Here is a 24,562-nt window from a genome sequence, read left to right as displayed (position 1 = left end):
CTGTTTTTTTTTTTTAAGCGATGTTATTTCGGAAACTGAGAGTGATACTCAGCAGCGGCAGATTCACCAAGAAGCCCATAGAGTTTTCCGCTCCAGGCGCCACATCAGCGAAGACTTAGAAAACGAACACCTTGAACCCAGAGAGTTGGATAATGTAAGATAATATTAACTACACGTTGTTCAAGAATGTTAGGATGAGCTTTCAAACTGGTATTTTTTGTCTTACAGTCTTGGGAGTTGATCACAGAGGAGGATCCCAATGACGCATTAGCCCAGTCTCTGCCCAGTACTTCTTCTTCTGTTTTGACACCACAGCATCCTCCAACACCGGTCACTCAAGAGTTCTCTGAAGATTTGAACATGAGACTGTCCCTCACAACAGATACAAATGGTGAAATGCCAGGACCAAGCACTGCTCTGGTGAGACCCCAAACAAAACAAAACGACAAAATGGGTGGAGCCTCGATGACCCTTCTGTGTTTTCTGTTCTCTTCACCAGCAGGGCCAGCTAACAAATAGACTCCGCTCATCCAGCATGACAGATGGTGTCAGTGACCAGGCCCAAGCCCCTCCTCTAATGGTACATGTCTCTGAAACCCTCAAATTGTTCTACCACATTTACCTGAACCCTTGTCATTCCTTTTAACCTGTTTTTATACTAAACTCTCAGTGAGTTCTTTCCCTTCAAAATGCTTTCTGCCGCTTTGCTTTTGTCCTACTTTCTGGTGTTTCCTTAATTACTACAAAATCTAGTTCATTTCTGTTGTCACAATGCCTGTCAACTTTATATCCAAGTCTTTTTTTTAATATCAGTTTGTCCTATATCAAAAACATTCTTATCAGAAAAAGGTTGATACAGCCCTATCCGAAATTAGTACAAGATTATGTTCCGGTCGCTGCTGCTATGTGGAGCTTTTTGATTGCATAAACCTTTGTCTTATTAATTCAATTCAGTTTATTTTTTGTAAAGCCCAAAGTCACAACAGCTGTTTACTCTTAGGGCTGAACATGATAATTGATTTAACCAACAGAAAGTTAGAAAATCAACAATGAAACAGACAAAACAAGCAAATGGATAACTGTCCCAGAACACCCCCTGTCCTTAGACCTTCCCGGCAAGAAGAGGGAGAACTGACATTACACTAAATCGTCAACCTCACCTGACGACTTGTTTTGATACCTAACGTGTCAGAACTGGGTTTTTTTTATCTTGCTGGTGTGAATGAGAAATGCACTTGTATATTGGTGGCTTAGTCAGCAGCAGTAATAGGATCATTTCTTTGTTGAACAGGTTGAGAGTAAGAGGCAAACTTTGGGTCAAACGCACCCCATTCACCACTGAGTCACTGCATCACAGTCGCATTCATCCACAGGCGTTTGTCACACGTATGATTCACCATGATGAGCCTGGCTTTGGTCAGCCAACTGAAAGTACAGTTACTGAGGCTAGTCATTCTCTTCATAACCTCACCCAGTAGCCACGTTTATGTAGGGCTTTGAAAGATGGACAAACTCATAAAAACATCTGGCTGTTGATACATTATTAGATAAACACTTAAACTCACTATAATCTTTCTGGCCTTTTACTAGCAACATTTGTATTGAGCTTACTTTTTCTAATAAGCAAATCACACTGCTGTTTAACCTTGCATCCTAAAAGCTCTTTTTTTCCTTGTTGAAATCACAAAAATCACCTCTGTCATCATCCCATATGATCCGCCCTGATTTGCACTAAAACCCTTCCCTGTTAACAAGAAACACCCACTGCCCCTTCCTCCCAAATAAAACTAAAACTAAAAACTAAAGACCATCTTCCCCTGTTGTCCACACCAGAGAAGTTCCCAATCCAGAAGAACGAGAGCTCAGACAGTCACAGGTGGCGAGGAGCCCATGGTAATAACAATGTTTATATACAGTACTCTTCCCATCATAAAGACATATTTAATACTAACATTCACTTTATATAAAACACCTCATAGTACTGTTGTGCTTCATTTCAAAACAACTACAAAACAAATGTAATTTTATTGTTTTAATGCTAAGCAAAAATCTACACACGTTCAAAGAAGCATTCAGTTGTTATTTGTAGTTTTTAATTGACCAGTTACAAGGGTGACCACCTCAAATTGTAAAAAAGAGGGACAAGTTTTTGAATGCGGGGCGACATTGAGGGATTCATTTAAGCTCATAGATAATAACTGCAGTAATACCACGTGATTTCTAGTTTGTATCCATCATAACAAACAGACAGAAGTAGCCCCAGGTGCCAAAATATTAGAGTACACCCAAAACATCATAACATCATAATATTTTGTAATATTCTAATGTTGCACATCAAGAGTTTTATGTTCTCTAAAAAGGAGGGAAAAGGGCCTAAATCGCTGTGCAGGACAATCAAAAGAGGGACAGGTGGTCACCCTACAAGTTACATGAACATTATCAAAACATTTTGTTTTGTTTATTTTTTTAAATATTCAGATTTATTGTTTTTGCTTATTATTCTGTAAATATCTTTTGCCTTATTCTAACCCTAACCATTTAATTCTCCTGTGCTGGAAAACATTTCAAGAGGTCTTCCAGAGTTATTTATGCTGTGCTCTTTTCTATACTCGCCCAGTCTCCTTCTGCCACCACTTACTCCCTGACCACACCTGGCCTGCCCCCTGGATGGGAAGAGAGGAAAGACGCCAAAGGAAGAACATATTACGTCAACCATAACAACCGCACCACAACCTGGACTAGGCCCATTGTACAGGTACAGCAGGTCCGAAGGCTGCCGGACTCATGCATGGGACCATGGGACCTTCCCCTGGCTCTAAGCGCCGTCTGCATATGTGTGCTGGACCTCTTCCTCTCCCCCCCTTTGTCTTTGTTCTCTCTGTAGCTGTAACAAATAATGGACATTAGCCAACTGTCTAATCCCAGCGTTTTGCTTATTTGTCTGTCCCCGTGCCTTTCTATTGTGTCCTTGTCTTTTTCCTCTGGTTTAGATGTCTTGTTAGTTATGGTATGTCATTTTAAACCTTGGCATGAGATTGCAGTCTTCATTTACCTCACAATTCTAAGAATAAGAAGCAGTGTGACAGACTGCTGCATAGAACTGTTTTTCATGCTTGTTATTGTTATTTTAATAAATGTGTTTGGTGTCATCTTACACATAATTATTTCTTCTCTAATTGTAATTGTAGATAATTTGCCAGTTCCATGCTTAGGAAAAAATAGGAATTACTCTTTTGGAGGCCGCAATAACAAATTTCTTGCCCTTTTGACAGCAGAGCTTGCACATATGTCTTCTAGAGCAAGTTTGCATGTTGTTTTTTTTCACAGCCCGAATTGCTTTTGTATTTCTACTTCCTCACTTAAAAAAAAAAAAACGTGTTTCTTTCACTAACAGCTCACTGAAGATGGAGCCAGCACATCTGCCGCAGCCTCTGGAGGAGCATCAGCGTCAGCATTGGCCCCCACCTCCACCCCCTCCTCCTCCAATGCTTCTAACAACCACCTCCATGAGCCCCAAGTCCGACGGCCCCGTAGCCTCAGCTCCCCCACTGTCACCCTCTCCACCCCCATGGAGGTGAGAATGACCCACCTGTACCAGAGCAACCTCTCACCATTTCCTCTGCCCAACACCTGCTAATTACCTTGCTTCTTTTTTACCCTCATCCCCGTCATCAGTCTGAAATTATTTCTTTTTATATCTCTCCACCAATCCCAAGCATTGCCGTTACCTTTTTTCCCCCAATAATTCAATTTTTTTCATGTTTTTCCTTGGTTCCTTTCATCTTAGACTAAGACTAAGATGGAAGAATGTCATTACTATTCCATTTCTAATAGTCATCTTAACATACACAGTCAGCGTTTACTGTTATGGCTTTTCATATTACTAGTTTTGCCTTTCTGCGTTTGACAATTTATGACATTTGTAAAGGTGTTTATGTTATGGATGTTTTAACAACCAAATGGTTTTAGAAAAATAACAGTGCCGTGTAGTTATTGAAACATTCAGAGTTGGGAAGTCAGGATTAATTTACACAAGTCTCTTTTTTTTTTTTTTTTTTTTTTGCAGTACATCCAAACATAAGAGGATAGTGTTTCATTTGTTTTCATTTTTTCCACTGTAAATGTTTGGTAGCTGAGTTATGCCTTTTACAGATGAAGTTAAGTTGCTCAGTCATATCCATATTTGTCTAATGTTTATTACTCGTGTTGCTTTTTAGGGAGCCAACAATATTCCTGTTCGAAGGGCAGTCAAAGACACCTTTTCCAACCCGCAGTCTCCTCAGCCGTCACCCTACAGCTCACCCAAGTCGCAGCATAAGACGCAACAGAGCTTCCTACCCCCAGGCTGGGAAATGAGAATAGCCCCTAACGGACGACCTTTCTTCATCGACCACAATAGCAGAACAACCACTTGGGTGAGCTATGACGACAAAGGATGTTTGATTACGTGTGTATGTTCCAGATTCAGACTAGTTGCTGTTAGTGACATCTAGTGGTGTGAACATTAATACAGTAACAGTTTTGGTCCCAAGTATCTTTATTTTGTGTAAAAATTTTGGGTTTGTTCCTTTATTTATTCCAGGATGATCCTCGATTAAAGTATCCTGTCCATATGAGGAATAAGAACTCAATGGAGCCTGGTGACCTTGGGCCGCTTCCTGTAAGTGCTTCATAGTGGAGTGCCACAAAAGCAGACTATTAAAGTCCACAATTCCTTTCCCTCTTTCAAAGCTGAGTCTGTTTTCACATTTGTGTTTTAAATTAGTTTCTATTCACAGAAAAGTATTTTGGCTTTGGCATATCCATGAAAGAGAGGGAGTATTGCACGTCTGTGGGGTTTGAATTGCTAAAACATAAACATATTAAAACATATTTAGATCACCATGTTTTTCATCTCTTAGGGACGCACTGATACCACTTTTTCCAAAACGAGTACGAGTACTTCATTTTGAGTGTTTGCCGATAGTGGATACGAGACGTTATATTTGTAGGGGTGAATCGAATTCATGATTTCATTATTTTTTATGCAATATTATTATTTCATTAATTATTTCATTATATAATTTATATATAATTTATCCTATAGTATAGCCTAGTTTTTCACTATAATACTTATTTGAGGTGCTGTTTTAAAATTTGAAAAAAAAAAAAATCTCTGTATTTAGGTGTAAAAGAATCCTAAATATTTTTTTTTGTTCATGAGAACGTTACAGTGGTATCGGCAGCACATTGTCGAGTACGAGTACTGACACCCGGTATAGGTCCGACACCTGATGCTGGTATCGGTGAATCCATCTTATGACGTATTAAAAAGTTTAAACTAGTTTGAGTGTAGTTTTGGACGCTCTGTTTCTCTGCCGCTCGGTGTTCTGCGAGGAAAGGGCTGAGCAGGGAGGGGCCATGTGGTGGCAGCATGGAGAGCGCTCATGAAAGTAGATACATGTTAGATTCATGGGAGCGCTGCCGAGAGATTCCTGGTTACGCGGGATTATGAGCTGAGTCTTAAAGAAGGGACGTGGTCTCGTACATCTAATCATAAGGAGGGTTTGAATAGTGACTGTGAGAGTCTGCAAGATCACTTATGCACAAATGATTCAGAAAACCACTTCAAAACATGGTAGAAAGCTCAAAAAAGTTGATTTAGCATAATATCTACTCTTTACTCAGATTAATGCTGTATAAATGGAGCTGTTGACTTAATTTCTCTTGCTTTGTAGAGCTTATTTGGTAGATTTTTTAAAGTCTATACTTTCCAAAAGACTGTAGACTGTTTTAGGTGTTTGTTATACCACACATAATTAATTTGAGAAGACTTTTTGCAGAGGTTTGTGCATCTCATGAGTTTGTGTGGTGTGTGCATGTATGTCTCTTTTCTCTCTCCATTCTGGTGGATCTAATGTTTGCTTCTTCTTCTGCACCTGGCCATGTCTGTTTGGCAGCACCTACCAGAGGAGGTTGGTTGGTGCCTCCCTCCATCTGCCTGCCTACCTGTCTGGTGGTCCAGTCAAATGCCTGCAGACAGTCTTGCATTTTATTTTTCAGTCTCCTCTAAAATGTTCTTTCCCCCTCTCCATCAGCATGGATGAACTGCTCCACTCCCAGTCAATATACTGCCATACCTGCCCCCTGCATCATCACAGTCACCCTTTTTGTTCATCATGCACCGTATGCCCCCCTCAGGCTGCTTCTTTATTTTACTGTACTATAATACGAAACGTGGTGTGATACCATCATTAATAAGCATCTGTGAAAAGATAGTTTATTCATCAGACTTAATAAAAAGGGCTTTGAAAAGGGCATGTCATATTTCTATTTTTTCTGGTTTCCACTCATGCAGTAGCAGCACCTGGAAACACACAGCATTTCCCCTTGTATTTAATAACATGGTTGATCACAACCTTCCACTACCCCATAAAACATTAGCAAAATTACAATATTTGATTTATCCTAACGCTGATGCCGTATGAGTGAGTGCGTGCGTGTGACACTATCCCATCGTGTCAGTGGTGTATTGGTTTATACTACAGTGATGATATAACCTCTATTTTGTTCTCGTATCCCTGCCTGGCTCCTGTTTCAGACCTTACTCAAATAGAAGCAAAAATCCCTCCTGGTCCTTTTTTGTTGATTGATTGAGCTTAGTGGTTCTGAGCTTTTAAATGTTCAGTCGAATGGTTACCAGAGTTCAATCAAGCAAGGACGCACACGGATGGATTTCAATGACTATTTGATGCTGGCCTGCTTCTTGTTGTTGTCGTTGAATACGATCTGTGCATATGTTCATATTCATATTTGTATATATATTTTTGTTTATTTTAGCCGGGATGGGAAGAAAGAGTCCACACAGATGGTCGCACCTTCTACATTGATCACAGTAAGACAATGTTAAACCAACACTCACCAGTCATTTTTGCCTTTCTTTAACTTGTCCTTTTTCCGTGTAATTGGTACTGCACAGTTACAAACAGTTACAGATGGTGAACTAGCAAAGAACAGAGACAGAATGTTCTTATGACAATGTGTTACTTTTGATTCAATACTTAGAAGAGAATGATTCAACTACAGTATTTAAAATGTGATATGCAGCAATTCTTTAGTTTGATCTTTGACTTTCAACTGTTTTATTCAGATACGAAGAACACTCAGTGGGAAGATCCTCGACTGCAGAGTCCAGCCATCACTGGACCAGTGAGTTTAAATGCTCTTTACTCTCAAAAATTAATGAATTACTACAAAAATGTCAGTGTTGTCGGACTGTGACAGCCACTTCTCAAAATAAGTGTGTCATTTGTACTATAATCATGAAGTACTTTGTGACTGCAGTGCTCACATACCAACACATTGTTGCCACTTAAAGCACTAAATGTACCACCAGCATGACCTATTTTCTTATTTATGTAGGCACATATTTAAATAAATAAAAATAAATACATACATATATAAATAAATAAATGTATACTTGCCATTTTAATACAATAACCTTTTTATCACTTTCCTTTTAGGCTGTCCCCTACTCGAGAGAATTCAAGCAAAAATATGATTATTTCAGAAAGAAATTAAAGAAACCGGTAAGGGGTGTGTGTGTGTGCGTGCGTGTGCGTGCGTGCGTGCGCGTGTATATGCATGCATATATATGTATTTTATTTATTATGTATTTTTTCCTCACCGTCTGATGTGAAATTAGACTAAGATTTTCCTGTTTTAGATCAATTAGGATTACTGACATTTTCTATTTGCTAAATGCCAGAATAATGACAGGGATTTTTTCATTACTTTCTTCAGAGTCAGAAGTTTACATAGATTTCATTAGTATTTGGTACCACTTAAACTGCATGACTTGGGTCAAACATTTTGGATATATTCTTCCACAAACATTTTACAATAGTTGGCAGGAATTTTGGCTCATTCCTCCAGACAGAACTGGTATAGCTGAACCCAGTTTGTGGCCGCTTTGCTCGCACATGCCTTTTCAGGTCTGCCCATTAATTTTCAATAGGACTGAGATCAGGGCTTTGTGATGGTAACTCCAAAACATTGACTTTGTTATCCTTAAGCCACTTTGTAACCAGTTTGGCAGTGTGCTTCGGGTCATTGTCCATTTGGAAGACCTATTTATGCTCAAGCTTTAACTTCCTGGCTGATGTGTTGAGATGTTGCTTCAGTGTTTCCACATAATGTGCTTTCCTCATGATCCCATCTATTTTCTATCTATCTCCCTTTTTCCTGCAAACGTAATGATGCTCATTTTGGCATTGGTCTGAGGAAACTGACAAATATAACACAGGACATGTCTCCAAACATTAAAGTCTTTATCCCTGTGTGCATTTGCAAGCTGTAATCTGGCTTTTTTATGTTTCTTTTGGAGTAATGGCTTCCTGCAGTGTGTCCTTTCAGCCCATGTCAGTAAAGTCCTTGTTTCACTGTGGATAATGTCACACTCTTACCAGCTTCAGCATCTGCACAAGGTCTTTTGCTTTTGTTTTTGGGTTCTGTGTCCCAGAGATGAACGTGCTTTGGTTCGAAATGTGCATATCAACCCGTCTCCTTCCTGAGCGGTGTAATGGCTGGACACTCATGGTGTTTATACTTGTGTATAACTGTTTGAACAGATGAATGTGGCACCTTCAGGCATCTGAAAATTGCAACCAAGGATGAACCAGACTCATGCAAGTCCGCAATTCTCTTCCTCATATCTTGGTTGATTTCTTTTGACTTTTCCATGATGTTACACAAAGAGGCAGTGTGTTTCAGGTGTGCCTTCAGCTACATCCACAGGTGTGTCTCAAATTAACTCAAATATTGTTAAAAAAACAGAAGAAATCAAAAGCTTCCAAAGACATGACATCATCACCTGTGTTTTTCCAAACAGTTTGAAGGCATATTCATCTTACTGTATGCAAACTTCTGATTTTGAAGAAAGTAATGAAAAATTGTTTAAACAAATCCTTCTCTCTCTCATCTCCTCTTCATGAATTTTAGGCGGACATTCCTAACCGCTTCGAGATGAAGCTGCACAGAAACAACATCTTTGAAGAGTCCTACCGCCGCATTATGTCCTTGAAGAGACCAGACGTCTTGAAAGCTCGGCTCTGGATCGAGTTTGAGTCTGAAAAAGGCCTGGACTATGGCGGAGTGGCCAGAGAGTGGTTCTTTCTCTTGTCTAAAGAGATGTTTAATCCTTACTATGGCCTATTTGAATACTCTGCTACGTAAGTACTGATTTTTACTATTTTTAGTTTATTCTTGTTGGGTATATGGCCAAACAACTGTTAGATGAATTGAGTTTAAGTAAGGCTACGAAGTAGGAAACATGGAAAATTCCTTGGTCATATAGTTTTCCTATGAGACTTGTTTAGAGTTTCCTTTTTCTTTGGGCAAGATTTCCTCACATTGAAATGGTCATCCTGATTGAGCTGCTTCCCACGTCCATAGTGTTGTACAGTTTGTTTATGCTTTTTGTGGATTTGTCATCAATAGATTAAGGTATAATTTCCCGACAATGCGTTTTATAAAACAAAAATGGAAATATCCATCCAACAAAACTGACTGATATTCTGTTGTATAAGGATGTTCTTTGTGTTACATTTTTAGTCATTTCTAGTCTTTCTAGTCTTTTCATCATTTATATTTTTACCTGTTTGTTTACTAATAGCACCTCTCTTCCGTATTTCTTATTTTTCAATTTAATTCTCAGAGATAATTACACTCTTCAAATCAATCCTAACTCTGGTCTGTGCAATGAGGATCATCTGTCGTACTTCAAGTTCATTGGGCGTGTGGCAGGAATGGCTGTATTTCATGGAAAACTATTGGATGGTAAACAATAGATTTTCTTTTCTCCAAGTTTTATTTATTCATCCACTGACAAATGTTTATATTGTAGGATTTTTTATTCGACCTTTTTACAAAATGATGCTCGGAAAGCAGATTTCTTTAAAAGACATGGAGTCTGTGGTATGTCGAATTCCATATTATTTAGCTACTTAACAAAAATATTCACATGTTAACGATGATGTTAAAGAGAGTGTCCCTCTCTGTAGGATAGTGAATACTACAACTCCCTCAAGTGGATCCTTGAAAATGACCCCACTGAGCTGGATTTAAGGTTCTGTATTGATGAAGACAACTTTGGACAGGTGAATAACTTAAATATAATAATTTATAATACTTAAAATGCACTTTATCTATCAAATAGTTACTGATACATTTGTTTGGTTTGCTTCCTCAGACGTACCAGGTTGATCTGAAGCCCAATGGTTCTGACATGGTGGTGACCAATGAGAATAAAAAGGAATACATTGAGTAATTACTTCTTATCATCTTGTTGATTTTAGTAAAAAATATTACATTTTATTAGTATTTACATTTCTTTCCAATAGCCTAGTCATCCAGTGGAGATTTGTGAACCGCGTGCAGAAGCAGATGAACGCTTTCCTGGAGGTAACATATTTACAGGTTTACCACATGGGGGCAATGTGGCAACACACATCAACTTGATGCTTCCATTGTTTCCCTCACTGCTTTTTTTCTTTAATGGATACATTTTTTATGGTTAATTACTGTTTTATATATAAACTTGTTTCCAGGGTTTCACGGAGCTCATTCTCATAGATCTTATCAAGATTTTTGATGAAAATGAATTGGAGGTATTTCAAACCTAATTATATCCAAAGTGTTATTTCCTATGATAATTGTATAATAACTTTTAAGTAAAAGTGATAATTAAGTGTTTCCTTTGTCATTGCAGCTGCTCATGTGTGGTTTGGGTGATGTAGATGTCAATGACTGGAGACAACACACTGTTTACAAGAATGGCTACTGCCCTAATCATCCCGTTATCCAGTGGTTTTGGAAGGTACTGGATTCATTCTGTTCACTAAATGTCAGCCATTTGCAGTCTACCCAATACCTAATACCTATAGTATCTGCCAAGCTCGTTGGCCTTGCTTGAAAAGATCAAAGTCTGTTATAATCGGGTTGTTTACTTTGATAAAAGCTCTGGGCTGCCCTGGTCAACACTTGTCATGACCAGTACTCTTCAGGCACCGTATGCTCATGACTAAACCATGATAAACAACTGGTTTACAACATGAATCATTTTATTTAATGAAATGAATTAAGTATTCTGTGTTTAAATCAGGTGGTGCTGTTAATGGATGCTGAAAAGAGGATCCGACTTCTTCAGTTTGTCACTGGAACATCACGAGTGCCAATGAATGGCTTTGCTGAACTTTATGGTATGCATAAATGTAAAATGTATTTAGTAAATGTCAACCACACAGTTGACCTCCTTAGAGACAAAGGCTGACTAGCTCCAACAGTTATTATTCTTTTTTTGTGCCCAGGTTCTAATGGCCCACAGCTGTTCACTATTGAGCAATGGGGGACATCAGACAAGCTGCCAAGAGCTCATACGTGGTATGTAACCAGGCTTTAATAAAACAATTATTTTAGAGCATAAGACTCCTAAACATAATGTCTTCCTTTTAGTTTCAACCGCCTGGATCTCCCAGCCTACGACTCCTTTGAGGATCTGAGAGAGAAACTTCTCATGGCTGTGGAGAATGCACAGGGCTTTGAGGGCGTTGACTAAAGTGTCTGTGGCCACACACTGCACAACAAACAATCCAAACCAGACACATGCCACAGGGAAGTCCAAGCAGCTGTCGGCCGTAGCAGTTCTCTCAGAGCATGTTGTACTGTAATCCTGACTGCAACATGACACACGGCAGCCACTTTCTGGAACAGTTATGTCTTCATCTTTCAATCTTTTTAATGTGAGTTCACTACTTGAGGGTGAGCCAAATGCTGCGTCTTTCTAATGAACAGGCATGAACAGTGACTGACAAGCTGCCCGTGTACAGTCTATTTCACTATTCTCCTTGTCCTGTGAAAATCTACAGTGCTGGAATAACACTAATGCATTTCAAGAGCTCCTTTGTGGATGTTATAGCACAGTATTTGAGCACCCTTCAGTGAATGGGTCCAAGCATGGCCTTAATCTGGCTCATTCATGCACTATTTCTCTATCAAACCTGCAAAGGCACTATGATCACATAACTCTCAGATCCTTCGACCAACACCAGATTACCTTAGGAATGCTAGCCAATCAAAAATCAGGAAATGGGCGTACTTCACAGTAAAGCCTTGTCTAAGTTTTGTGGTCACTTATTGCCGCTGCAGCCTTTTATAAAATAATTTACTCTTTTTTTTTTTTTTTAGCTATATGGAAGGGTTTGAGAACGGGGGATGCAAACGTCCCAAAAGATGAATTTTATAGTTTTTGTGAGTTTTCATGGAAAAAGATGATTTTTTTTTTTTTTTTAAATCATTAGTTATGAATATAATTCTAATAGGAATTTCCTCTCAAACCTGTTTGTACTGATGAACAATGATGTTTACTATTTTGACAGTTCAATATAATCATGTGATGTGTAAGGCTAGTCTGGGGAATAATTAGTCCATATCATTTGTTAAAGTGATAGCAAATATGTTGCATAAAATGGTTTATATTGTATTGCTACGGAAGCAGCATGAAACTGTACCCTGTGTTTGCTTTAAATACATAGTTAATGAACGTGCAATCAGTCTTGATGGAGTTGAAGGGCCAACTAAAAAGTTGGTTAGTTGCATCGCTACTATAACCATATTCTTCTGCCTGTTGCTGTTCATAATGCTGTAAATTGTTATTGAAAAAAATACATTTTAAGTCCTTTCATGATATATAAATATGTGTATAACATTAAATAGAAGTATTACTGATTAATGACACTAAATGAAGCTGTGTGTGAAGGTGACTGAGAGAGAAACTGTGATTGTCACTAAATTTAAAACCGCATGTTAAGATTTATGTTTTCTTTACCTACAAACCAAAAGGGCACTTTATTGATCACTCCAAGGTCATGTGAGTATTGTACATCTTATGTCATTAACATGAATGTGATTCTTTCCATTTGGAGCACGCACTTGGTGCAATATACAATAGTCTAAGTCTTAGCTGCTACTAACAATAAAACAGATTGGCACAAGTAATTTGGAAGCATCTATTTCTTTTGTACTTTCCTGCTTAAATATCCCAGCCCACTGTTGGAAAAAAAACAAAACAAAAAAAACAAGTTGTTTTTATAGAGGAGTTTCTTTTTTATTCACTGGTATAAAATATCACTTTACTGCTCCTGGTCATCAACTCTGTGGTTCTCATTTCTGTCAAATAAAAACGAAACTTCTCAGTCTGTTGTCTCCTTTGCATTTTATATATAAACCAGTGCTTCTCAAACTGTGGCATATGTACATAAGCCTATTGGCACACACACTCCCTTAGAAATTCTGCAATGTATTCCTATTTCCTGGTTTAGTCCTAATTTAAACTTGGTATAGGTCTGATTTAGTCTGGTGGTACACAGAAGGTTAAATATCTTACTAGGTGGTAAGACATATTATTTAAACTATGAAATGATTTTAAGTATTCTAAAATCGAATACATAATTTTTCAGCATTGTTTAAAGGGGTCGTCTTGCAAATGAATGACATTTCATTTATTAAGTCTGTGTTTGAGCACGTGCTGTGGTCAAGAGACCTCCGTTCATTCACTCAGACAATCAGGGATTTATCAGCTCCAAGGACAAGTAAATAAAAGCCACCCTGCCACTGTGGGACATTCATCAAACCCCCAACTTCAGAGAGATCACAGACTGACAGCCAACTGCCGTCAAGATCCACTCCTTAACCCCCAAGCATGTTTGTCACGATTAAGTAACATATCTCGTGGATTAAGAAGTCAAATGATGTGATTAAATGTAAAATATATAAAATAAGCCAACAACTAACACATGGGCTACAGCAGCGTATGCACTGCAACCCTGTACATTTAAAATCTAGAAGTCCTTGAAATGCTGACAATCATAACAGTATATCCTTGAGCATTTGATATTTTTGTTATAAAATCGATGTGAGCCTTGTCACCAAAGTTAGGCAGCTTTTGTTCTTGCCCCCTTTTTCCCTCCAGCCTTCATCAGTGGTCAGGGTCGATCAATACTTCCCCTGTAGCTTATCACTGATGTGGAACTGGCTGTTTGTCCAAAGCATGCTGTGTCTACATAAAGACTTGGACAGAACAGCGCTGGACCCTGCATGCACCGTGAACCACCCCACGGACCTCCTCTGTGTGCTGCACTCACTTGTGGACTTTAACTGTTTGAACATAAGCAAAAACTGGGGGGACAAGAGTTGGTCAGGGTTAGATTGAAGCAGCAGAGAGAAGAGAGCAGTTCCTGGAGAGATGACAGTGTGGGCCCAGGTGAGCTACTCTAACTGTAAGTATCCACATTGAACATTTGCTTTCATTTAAATCTTTGTCACTTTATAGACTATGCAATGTCATTTATTAATAAAGGGTCAAAGGTCAATATCAGGTAATTTGTTTTCTTTAAAACAAATATAATGAATGACAAAATATCTTATTTGCCTTTTTTATGTCAGGGAGTATTTTCTTGTAAAGTCTTGTAAAGTCACACATATTCCACACAGTAAACACAGGTGCTCCCATCTCACCAAAACTAGAGCGACTGTACTTTGACCACCACTGATACTGTTTGTTTTTTAGGCTTCTTCTCATCATTTTCTCCTGAATATTCCAATCTGCTCCAGAGCTGTGGAGTGTGACAATGGTGTTTGTGTCCTGATCATCAAACGCCATTATCACACTAAATAGCTACAGTGAGAAAAACCTTCAGTGAAGTTGTTCTTTTATGTGTTGCATGTGTGAGAAGACTCCTCATGTAGTAAAGCTAATCATAGATGCACATGATACTATGGCGGCACGATCATGCTCTAGAGAGTGACCCAGTTTTGTGTCGGAGGTGAAACTTCCAACAGCCGATCTGATGAAGCCAATTATAGCACATGTTTTTGCCCTGGAGAGATGTGTTTTTACCACCTGTTATTATCCTAGATCAGTATCCAGTAATATTTTAATGTGACTGTGAAGCAGAAAAATAAAACGCCTCTGTTTTTATTCCATTATGGCAACACTGCATTGCCTCTATTAAAAACAGACTTTAAAAGTGCTATTGGATCAGCTATTCACATTACATTAGTTTGTAAGTGAAGTTAAGGTAATTATGTACATGAATTGTTCCACACAATATAGTTTGTTGAAAGAGTAATTACAGCATAAGATCCAAGCAGCAGTGACGTGTCTTTGACTAGTACACACAGGTTAAAGTGAAAGTAGTGGGTATACACACTACTTCAAAAAAAAGTGTTTTCACATCTGTAAAAGAGACAAGAAAAAAATAATTGTTCACATTTCAATACTCATTTACAAAAATGATGTCCTATTACATAGACAGTACAATTAATTTAAAATATAAAGAAAACATACAAATGTGTTGCATTGCAACCAAAAGAATAGGGACGCACCATTATACTGTAAAACTGAATGAATGCATCCCTGAAAGACAAAGCTAAAGACTTCTTATCCAATCAATTAAATTAAACAATCAATCCAATTAAACGCTCATTAATTTAATGAACTATTATTTGAAAACATCACAGAAGTAGAAAAACAACAGATTTAGACTGTCCTCACTTTCCACTCAAAGACCTTATCATCAAACCACATGAAAATGCATCAATTCAAGTGTTAAATCTGTCACAGTTCAAGTTCATGAAAATCAACACTCTTTCAAATAAAATGTTTAAGAAATCAAGAGTCTGTTAGCTCAGCTGTGTCCTCCTCCCACTCGCCCTGTTATGACTTCCCCTTCAACGAAGGCTCGAACATCTTCTTCTTGGGGGTAGCACCAGGTGCAGCCTTGGGCTTGGGGGCTGGTGCAGTCTTTTTAGGCTTTGGCTGGAGAGACGTAAGTCCCAGGATTTCACAGTATGAGTTGCACTGATGCAAGGCTTTGAACTGGTCAATAAAAGACGTGGCACAGTTTCCTTTGAAGCCTTTGTACCTGTTTAAGCAAAACCATGTTAGAAATGAAACTTAATATATTTAATGGACAGATATCATTGTATACATAACACCTATCTATACGAATGCTTACCCTTTCTTTCCCGTGGCTATTCCAACATCAGTGAGTTTCATACCAACACCTAGAAATGAGTTAAAACACATTGCATTGTTATTCTTTTTTCAGTAGTTCAGTGGCTAAGGATATGGCAGTAACTCTTATCTGCACCTTGCATATCAGTGACCAGGAGGTTGCCATCAGTGTGGTGATAAACCCAATGCTGGAATGCACAGCATTTCTGTCCTGCCTCAGAGTCCTTCCTCATTAGGTTTATTTCTTTGCCATCCTTTACTGAATACTTCACAAAATTTCCAAACAGCTCCTCTTCAAGAGTGGCATACGGTATGTCATTGGACGGGCGGTGGACCAGGTAGATGGGAATTATCCTTTATAAACCATAACAAAGACAATGACTTAGAGAGATTTTGTTCTACAATGAACAGCAAACTGTTTAGCTGATGTTTCTTACTCTGGGACTGGTCCAAAAGCCTCAAAGGACTGAGCCACAGCAGTATATGCTTTAATGTACTCTCTGGCAGTGTTCTGCACCTGACACTCCTGCAACAAAGACAATAAGCTCAAGATACATTTATAAATACATTCAAATGGAATAAAACATAAAGAATCATAATCACCATTCAACTATATCATAGATATATTTTTTATGCATTGATTTATTTTTTGACACAAAAGTGGTCACGTGGTGTGCTAGCATTAGCATTAGCCACATAACCGTTAGATAAACAACAGCTGACCTGAAGACATTTGTGCTTTTATGTTATTTTACCCCAAGCTAACGATGATATTTAAGAGCTTTTTATTGGACATAATTATGTCTTTGATAAGACCAAAAATGTAATTTGTAAAATACTAATCAAAAATGTTGCTGTTTGTTTATTTAGTTTGACAGATGGCTAGTGCGCTAACATGCTATGCTAGCATTGCGCACATTGTACTCATATATTACACATAATAAGGTCTAAATTATATTATATTATTATATCTACATGCAGCCTGATAAAGGCCCTACCTCCACGGCCAGATGGAAGTTTTTCTGCACTAGTTCCTCGTTGTTGTTGGTTCCGTAGCTGATGGCGTTGTGCACTTTGAGCACACAGGCGTGTCCCGGGACCAGCAGAGGGATCTGTCCTGCCTGCAGTGTGGTCCTGAAGGCCCGCCGGTGCATGCCTTCTCCAAAGTGGATCTTCTCAGTGACAATGCTCGCAGACTGACTCTCTCCAAAGTATTGTTCAGCCAGAAAGTCCTCCTTGAACATGAGTCTGGAGCAGTTTATACTCTCCTCCTCATGGCCCATCTCAGCAGAAACAGCTGGAGAAGACACAGCACTTAGTGGGACTGGTAAGTTTACAGACTATGTTTCATTTGTGATTAGACTCACCAGGAGTGGGTTTAGGAGTTGCAGGGACGACAATCTCACTGAGCACTGTACAGGGAGCTGTCATTAGTATTTTAAATCATGTGTAATTATGACATTAAATAAAAGTGCCACTTACATTCATAGGTGAGTGAGAAGTCCAGAGTGACCCTTCCGTGAACATTCTTCAGTTCACACTGGTACTTTCCCAGGTCTTTATGGGAAGCATTGGATACGGTCAGTGATACTCTACTCTCATCCCCTGCACTTCAAGAACAGGTAAAATGTGTCAGAAAGGAATTACTTTGAGCTTCCTAATGAGTGATTGTGAATTATATAAAAGAATTACAATTTGCATATCACCCACCCTACTTCAAAATAACATTCAAGTACAAGAGATACAAGAAAGTTTGTCAAATTAGTGATGATACTACTCTTAGAAAAATGTATTCTAATACTTCAATAAATCATTAAGTAAATCTAACTTAGTAAATGTCACTTTTTACTATATCCACATCAGCCCACTACTCATAAAATTGTCTGTTGTCCAGGTGATTTGCAGTTTTGAGTGTAATATGAGAATAAGGTGTAAAATAAGGTAAACATAAAATACCTCCTCTTTATTTCAGTCAGAACAGTGCCGTCTTTCCTCCATGTGATTGTGTAGTCAGTGAGAACATCTGAAAACTGACACCAGAGACAAAGGCTCTGGGGGTCTCCGCTCACAGACACTGCCTGGATGGGCTGCACAACCTTAATATCTGAAAATTAAAGTATTTGTATCACTGACCTATAGAAATCCTGCCAATTAGTAAAAACAATAAAAAGAATTTACCTTGCTTTGGTTTAACACTTTTCTGCTTCACTACTTCGCTGTATGCTTTCCTGCGGGTTGTCCCGGCATCAGCCTTGTCTTCCGCTGCTTTTGGTGTGTCTCTTTTAGTTAATTTAGATTCCAGAGAACTGACCAATTTTCCAAACTTATCCTGTGACAGGCGGCGCTTTTTAATGAAGTCGTCATCGTTATTTGGTGCACTTATATTTTGCGACAATTTGTCTTTTGGTGATGTTTTAGTTTCTGCTTTTTCAGTCTTTTGTATAGCCCCTGCTTGGTCACTGTCCTTTGTGACTTGTTTCTCTTTAAGTATATCATTTCTGGCTTTGTCAGCTTTTGCCTCGTTCTCTGCTTCAGTCAGTGATTCAGTTGTAGTTTTCCCTGGGTGTTTCTTTTTCTTTTTACTATGACGTCTGCCAGTTTCTTTCTGTGTGACTGCCTCTATAACCTTTTCTCCGTCCTTATATTCCACTCTGGTCTCCTGTTCTCCTGTGAAATTTTCTTTGAATGTACAAGGTGGTTGTTCAGCTCCATCATTATAGTGTAGGTTCTCCTGATTCCTTGAGGTTTGCACGCCATGGGAATGACCAGCAGGCCTGTCCTTTTTGGAGCGTGTTTTGCCCTCCAAGGAAGACTTGTGAGTTTTATGTGGCATTCTTGCAGCAGAGGTTTTTGAAACCAAAGGAAAAAAAGGGTCATACAAGTCTAAAGTGAAGCATGCTACCCGTTTTTCCACACAGACTGTGAAATGATCATTTGGTATTACTGCCAAGTTTAGAAGGTCTCTACTTTCTTCAAAAATGGTTTTATTTTCATGGAAAGAACACTGTGTAATTTCATCAGATATTAGGTCTGTTGAAGAATCTGTTTCACTTTGCTGTGAGCAAGTGATGTCCTCAGTACTTTCTGAAGAGAAGTCAGAAATATCATCCGATTTTGGCTGGCATTCAAAAGCTTCATTGGGATCATAAACACTGTCTCTGTTGAGAGCCCATCTAGTCGCCTCTTGGTCTCCATTCAAACTGCTGCTTGCTGCCTGAGTGACAAGGGAGGAGCCTATACTAATAGGAGCTGAGGGCATAATAAACTTAGGACTCCCCCACAGTGGCTCCACCTGACATGCTCCATCAAGGGCCGCTAAAGTCACATGCGCATTTAGCCCAGGGTTACTGTCCTCTTCAGGCACGTGCGCGTTTGTTGGAGTGAGTGGGCTGAGAAAATTAAAAGCTAGTGTATCGTTCCCTTTATGATCGACCTTGAGTGTCTCCGGTGGGGTCCAACTTCTTTCAATATCCCGCTCAGCCTGCAAGTCCAGCGAAGAGAAACTGGGTTCATCTTTTACATCACACTTGTTATCTCTATGGGGCTAGAATAAAAATGCATACATTAAGTGTCTGTAAAATCACATTACCAAAAAACCCCAGAAACATCACCGCATATTTCTGAAAGGACCTTCATGCCATTAATCTCTAAAACATTTTGTCATTCAACACATACCTTTGTGTAAAGCCCCAAAGAAAAATCTCATACTAATCCACATCATGTATCCAACATGCAAAAAGGATTTGCTTTGTCTCTGTAGTTCTTCACTATATCTATTGCAGTCAATCTAATGAAACAAAAGTGTGTGGGCAAGTGGACCTCCTGCGTTTTAAAGGGGGTGCAATGGGTGTGTTAAAGGGTGCACTGGAAAAGAGAGAGAGAGCTGTAGAAGGTCGTGTTACAACCATCAGCTGTGCGGTCCTCTCACCCCTCCGCCCTGACACGCCACGGACGCATGCTATTATCATTGAACTCTTGGTTATTATTAGATGCCATTTCTGTGGATCTGAAGTTTTCACTTAAGCACTCCTGTTTCCCCTTTCACACAGACACCTGTCAGTCTGGTAGACAGGAGCCAAATCACATCTCAAATAATAACACAATCAGACTCAGATGAAGAATAAATGGCTCTCATCCAGTGTAATGTGACTGTTGGTTAAGGTCAGGTGAACAGTGACATTTGGATTTGCACACTGTGTCTCATGACTGACTATCAATACGACGGCAGGTATGACAACACCGACAAGGACAGGTGGAAAATAAAAAAGTGCTTGATGTTCTTTCCATAGTACCAGTCATTCATTCAGTCTCATGGGACAAATACATTTTCACTAAAGACAGTGTCAAAACCACTATATACACATACTCTAGTACTACAGTATAAGTACATATGTTAATTATGTAAATAAATACATTAATTCTCCAAACAAACATGCATATTTTAATAACATTCTTAAATCATCCTTACCTCACAGTAGAGAAGATCTTTGGATGCACTCTCTAACTCCACATCTGTGTCTTCTACAATGTTCAGAACCACATCGCTGCTTGTCTCGAATAAATCAGATCTTCTGTGCAGCAGACCTGTATCGGCTTCAGATGTTGGCCCTGGTGCCACAGAAAGTGCAGTTCTATCTGCATTGTGTATTTCACTGTATGTGGTGACCTCGCATGAACTCATGGATTGTTGCTTGGGCTCAGTCTGGCATTGGCTGAGCTCCACTTTTGTTGTACACATTGGGTCAATACATTCTTTTTCTTGAATCTCACCTCTAAGACAACTCTGTTCCGAGAAGGCTGAGTTTTCTGTAATGCAGTGTGAGTCTAAAGGCTTGTCTTTGACTCCAATAATGGACTGATCAGGAATGTCTTCTGATGTTTCACTTTGTTGTCCTATTTCGATCTGAGTGGTTACCTCAGCAAGCGCCTGTGTCAAAGCATCTATCTCTGCTCCTATCTCTGTGAAGGCAGCAGTGAGGTCTTCCGGTGGAGACGAGATAATATCTGCCCAGTCAGAAAGAGCACTAGCCCAGCTATCTACTGATGACCACCTCTCAACCGGGGCCCCCCAACTTTCGTTGTCGTCAAAGGACCAGCCAATCATGTCACAAGCACTGAGACTGTAACCTGACCTTTGTGTCTCTTCTGGAGTGACAGAAAAGTCACTTGTCGTGGTGGACATTGATTCTTGCATCACAGATGGTTCACTCAAATTTCTACCTTGTGAATTTTCACTTGCAAAATACTGACAAGCATCAAGCCACAGTTCCATGGGACTATCATTTCTCATTGTTACACCAGTACCCTCAGTTTTCTCATGTGCCACATCAGAGGCGTCCACAGCAGGTGTTTCTACACTCATACTGTCCCGCTCATCTGACTCATACTGGACTATTATCTGATCTTTTAGCACGTCCTTGTTATATTTGGTCTCCACAGATGAATCACCTGCCTCTGAAATTGCTGTAAACCGTTTTTCTGCCACTGTTGTTTGTGTTAATGGCCGGCACTCTGAACATTTACTATCTTTAGGACCAGGATCAGGGCACAGGGTAAAATCTTTTGATTCACTTTCAAATATGTAAAGATCCGAGAGAGGTGCAGCCATTAAGTCGCTCTCTGAACCATCTGAGTGATGTGATAAGGACCTTAGTAGACCACCAGCATCACAGTCATCTGACTTAAAACTGGCACTAAACATAAAGTCACTCAGACCAGACAAAGCTCCTGCAGTAGATGGCACAGTGGCAGGTGCATTGGTCATAGATTTGGATAGAGTAGTTGCCACAGGATCACTGCTTTGGCAAGTATTTGCTCCATCCAGAGGGACTGCAGGTTGTGCAAAATCACAACAATCCCACTCTATTAAGTCTTTGCCATCTATAGTACTGTGGGAGCCAGGTATGAAGTTCTCAGACATATTCAAAGGTGTGTTCAAATGGGCTCTGTGAATATTTTGCTGTAGAGATTCAGTGTCTAACAGTGAAGTCTTTCCTTCAGTACCCAATACATGTGGCATGTCTCCAGGCAGTACCTCTGACACAGTGCGTTCTGGTGGACATTGTAACTCAGAATCATTGTTGACATCTTGGTCTTGAATGTTCACGGCTGTGGACAGTGGCTCAGGCTTTAGTTGGTCGTCTGTGCAGAATATCAGCTCCATTTGAACATAGGTTTCCTGAAAAAATTGCAGTAAATCTCCAGTTGTTCAACCAGTACAGCCAAAGGTTAGCACACAGGGCCTAAAATGGTAACAAAAAGAACTTTTAACACAATTTTAATGTACAATATACCACATATGTATTAAATATGTAGTGACACAAGAGTTACTGTTGAAAAATGACTGGGTTCTGTCACACGTGATTAGTTTAGCTTTTAGCATTGTAATTCATTTATAAACATTACGTTTCTTAAATGTCTGTACCTTTAACATATTTAAAGTAATTGTTCCAAAAAAAAAAAAAAAAGCCTGAGTTTCATTTACAAAATCTGTCAAAAAATATATAAAATGTTAATTATGGTTTGTGTTTTGCTTGAAACCCACATATTTTTATCTAAATTACTTGGATCACAGAAGTTAGGGTTGACATTGAGGTGAAGGTCTGCCCTTTGATACACAAACAGAGGAGTTATGGCACAGACACTGGAAAAATACCATTACATCTTCACCCATGACCTGCATTGGTCACATTCCCCATGGACTGAAGGACGCCTAACTCTTCAGCCCCTAGTGTTTACTACACGATTCTACAAGCATTTGACCTGCAAAACAACATTTAAAGCTCTGACATTACTAATGCACTTGAATAACATGATGAAGTATGTATACACACCTGTTGCTCAACACATAATTGAGGAAAGATGGACTATACCTGTTATGTTGGTGTGCTTCATTGGTGAATTAGATCTAATCTGTGCTAACACTAAAGCTGTCAGCACAGAAGACCAGAATATGCAGTAGTATCACTGAGCCAAAATAGCTCCATTCTCCGTCACACAACACTGATAAGTCCCCTCATCTCAGGAACTTCTGTGTGTTTACCTAAAGAGCTCTTAGACTCGTATGAACTACAGACTGAGACGAAAGGTGTAACCTTATTAAACCCATTTCAATGGCACATGGTACCAGACATTAACTACTGACAAGAGTCTTCAAGTGTGTCAGCCTTGACAAAGTTACAACCAATATTTATCACTTCCAGTAGCACGGACTCTTTCAAGAACAGTATAACCCTTCAGTTAGTAGAATCATTGTGTATGAAGGACATTTCCAGCTGTGCATGCGCCATACGTACCTTTTTCATTGCGGTGAAGTGAAGACGCTATGAGACTTGAACATGAGCTAAGACTTAGTGGATAGTCTCGGGGTGAGGGACTATTTTTAACTGTTAGCCCCCACAAGTACAAAGTCGGCTACCTGATATTGGAGACGTGCCGATCTTCAGCATGTGACCTACTTTATTTGTAAAATCCCATTTATAACAACTAAGTTGTTTTTTTCTTGCTTGTCGTCTCCTTTTGCAACACCTATAATACACACACACACATATATAGACATATAGTGAGAAGTGTGTGTGTGTGTGTGTGTGTGTTGGCGCATGTGTGTGTTTGTGTAGGGCTGTAAGGATAACTGATTAATTGCATCTAGTCTATTGTTGACATAGTTGTCAACTGTTGGTTTATACATAGGCTCCAAAACATGTCTTGAGCTGACAGAAGAGGTTTGTGACTCAGACTGTGTCATACAAGGCACAGACAGGACAATTAAAACATTTTAAAACATTTTCATCTGTAAAATATGTTCCACCAGGATGTCCTCAAGCAGCTTCACATCAGCGTTATCTGGATACAGTTTAGGAAAAATCTTATATTCACAGGCTATTCACGATCGAAACAACAAATCGATTAATTGAAAGAATAATGGTTAGATTAATCGATTAACAAAAATAATTGATATATCAAAATCTTTGAAACTCAGACTTTTGGTCAGTTTGCTAAAGTGAAATATGTATAAAGTGGCTTCAGATTTAGATTTTTGGGGGTTATGTTGTGTCCTATAGTCTAAATACTTGACCGAGCATAAAATTAGCAAAGATCTGCAGGTGACAAAGCGGATCCATAATTTTAGTGACATATTTAGAGAGACAACAACGAGGTTTTATGACAGCAGTTACAAAGTTGTGGTCTTTTTTGTGTCATTGTCCTGCCGTGGGGCTCAGGGGCTTGTTGTAAACATTGTTGTTGCTGCTTCTTTTGTAAATGCCTAAAGTTATATCCCTCTGCCTCTGGAGGTCAGCACTATCCCAGGGGTCAACACTACATACAGGGGTCAGCTTTGCTCAGGAGAAGAGAGGTCGCGTCCTTTGACTTCCTGTGTCATTGTTATGTAACACTTTCTGCCCTTACACCTGTTCCTTGCGGTGTCTTGTGAATTTACTGAGCAACAAGGAGGGTATTCTGGGACTATTCACACAAGTTGTTTATGCTTGACAGTGTATATCTTGATTTGTT

The 24,562-nt window shown here is 39.2% G+C and overlaps 2 protein-coding genes across 15 annotated transcripts in view; one reads left to right on the top strand and one right to left on the bottom strand.

Moving 5' to 3' along the window:
- The window catches only part of nedd4l (NEDD4 like E3 ubiquitin protein ligase), a 29,704-nt gene extending 16,617 nt beyond the window's left edge, over positions 1–13,087 (top strand). For 4 of the 13 annotated variants that reach the window (XM_055231431.1, XM_033990332.2, XM_033990336.2 and 1 more), the window contains 22 exons: positions 19–154; positions 229–420; positions 503–580; positions 1,834–1,893; positions 2,618–2,755; positions 3,395–3,574; positions 4,218–4,415; positions 4,583–4,660; positions 6,820–6,874; positions 7,130–7,188; positions 7,503–7,568; positions 8,980–9,209; positions 9,695–9,816; positions 9,884–9,954; positions 10,041–10,136; positions 10,229–10,302; positions 10,380–10,440; positions 10,587–10,646; positions 10,748–10,855; positions 11,141–11,237; positions 11,346–11,418; positions 11,491–13,087. In XM_055231431.1, coding sequence (XP_055087406.1) covers positions 19–154; positions 229–420; positions 503–580; positions 1,834–1,893; positions 2,618–2,755; positions 3,395–3,574; positions 4,218–4,415; positions 4,583–4,660; positions 6,820–6,874; positions 7,130–7,188; positions 7,503–7,568; positions 8,980–9,209; positions 9,695–9,816; positions 9,884–9,954; positions 10,041–10,136; positions 10,229–10,302; positions 10,380–10,440; positions 10,587–10,646; positions 10,748–10,855; positions 11,141–11,237; positions 11,346–11,418; positions 11,491–11,593 — 2,335 coding nt within the window. In that variant the 3' untranslated portion in view covers positions 11,594–13,087. Of the gene's footprint in view, positions 1–18; positions 155–228; positions 421–499; positions 581–1,833; positions 1,894–2,617; positions 2,756–3,394; positions 3,575–4,217; positions 4,416–4,582; positions 4,661–6,819; positions 6,875–7,129; positions 7,189–7,502; positions 7,569–8,979; positions 9,210–9,694; positions 9,817–9,883; positions 9,955–10,040; positions 10,137–10,228; positions 10,303–10,379; positions 10,441–10,586; positions 10,647–10,747; positions 10,856–11,140; positions 11,238–11,345; positions 11,419–11,490 lie in introns of all 13 variants that reach the window. The other 9 variants (XM_033990331.2, XM_033990333.2, XM_055231428.1 and 6 more) reach the window with 3 other exon arrangements.
- Positions 13,088–14,992: 1,905 nt separating this feature from the next.
- alpk2 (alpha-kinase 2) lies at positions 14,993–23,409 on the bottom strand. Of its 2 annotated transcripts, none has more exons than XM_055231713.1 (11): positions 22,883–22,958; positions 20,520–22,293; positions 18,230–19,595; positions 18,008–18,155; positions 17,534–17,661; positions 17,419–17,463; positions 17,050–17,348; positions 16,489–16,577; positions 16,188–16,405; positions 16,053–16,101; positions 14,993–15,959 (listed from the first exon to the last, which is right to left on the bottom strand). In XM_055231713.1, exons 2-11 carry the CDS (start codon positions 22,212–22,214, stop codon positions 15,752–15,754), a joined length of 4,245 nt encoding a protein of 1,414 aa, XP_055087688.1. In that variant the 5' UTR covers positions 22,215–22,293; positions 22,883–22,958; the 3' UTR covers positions 14,993–15,751. The 2 variants fall into 2 exon arrangements, with proteins under 2 accessions (XP_055087688.1, XP_033845951.2); XM_033990060.2 differs by lacking the exon at positions 22,883–22,958 and adding an exon at positions 23,347–23,409 and having other exon boundaries at positions 15,455–15,959.
- Positions 23,410–24,562: the final 1,153 nt, after the last annotated feature.

Source organism: Periophthalmus magnuspinnatus, chromosome 23 (assembly GCF_009829125.3).
Source record: "Periophthalmus magnuspinnatus isolate fPerMag1 chromosome 23, fPerMag1.2.pri, whole genome shotgun sequence".
In the NCBI taxonomy this organism is placed as follows: Eukaryota; Metazoa; Chordata; class Actinopteri; order Gobiiformes; family Gobiidae; genus Periophthalmus; species Periophthalmus magnuspinnatus.
This window is presented reverse-complemented; position numbering and strand designations above follow the sequence as displayed.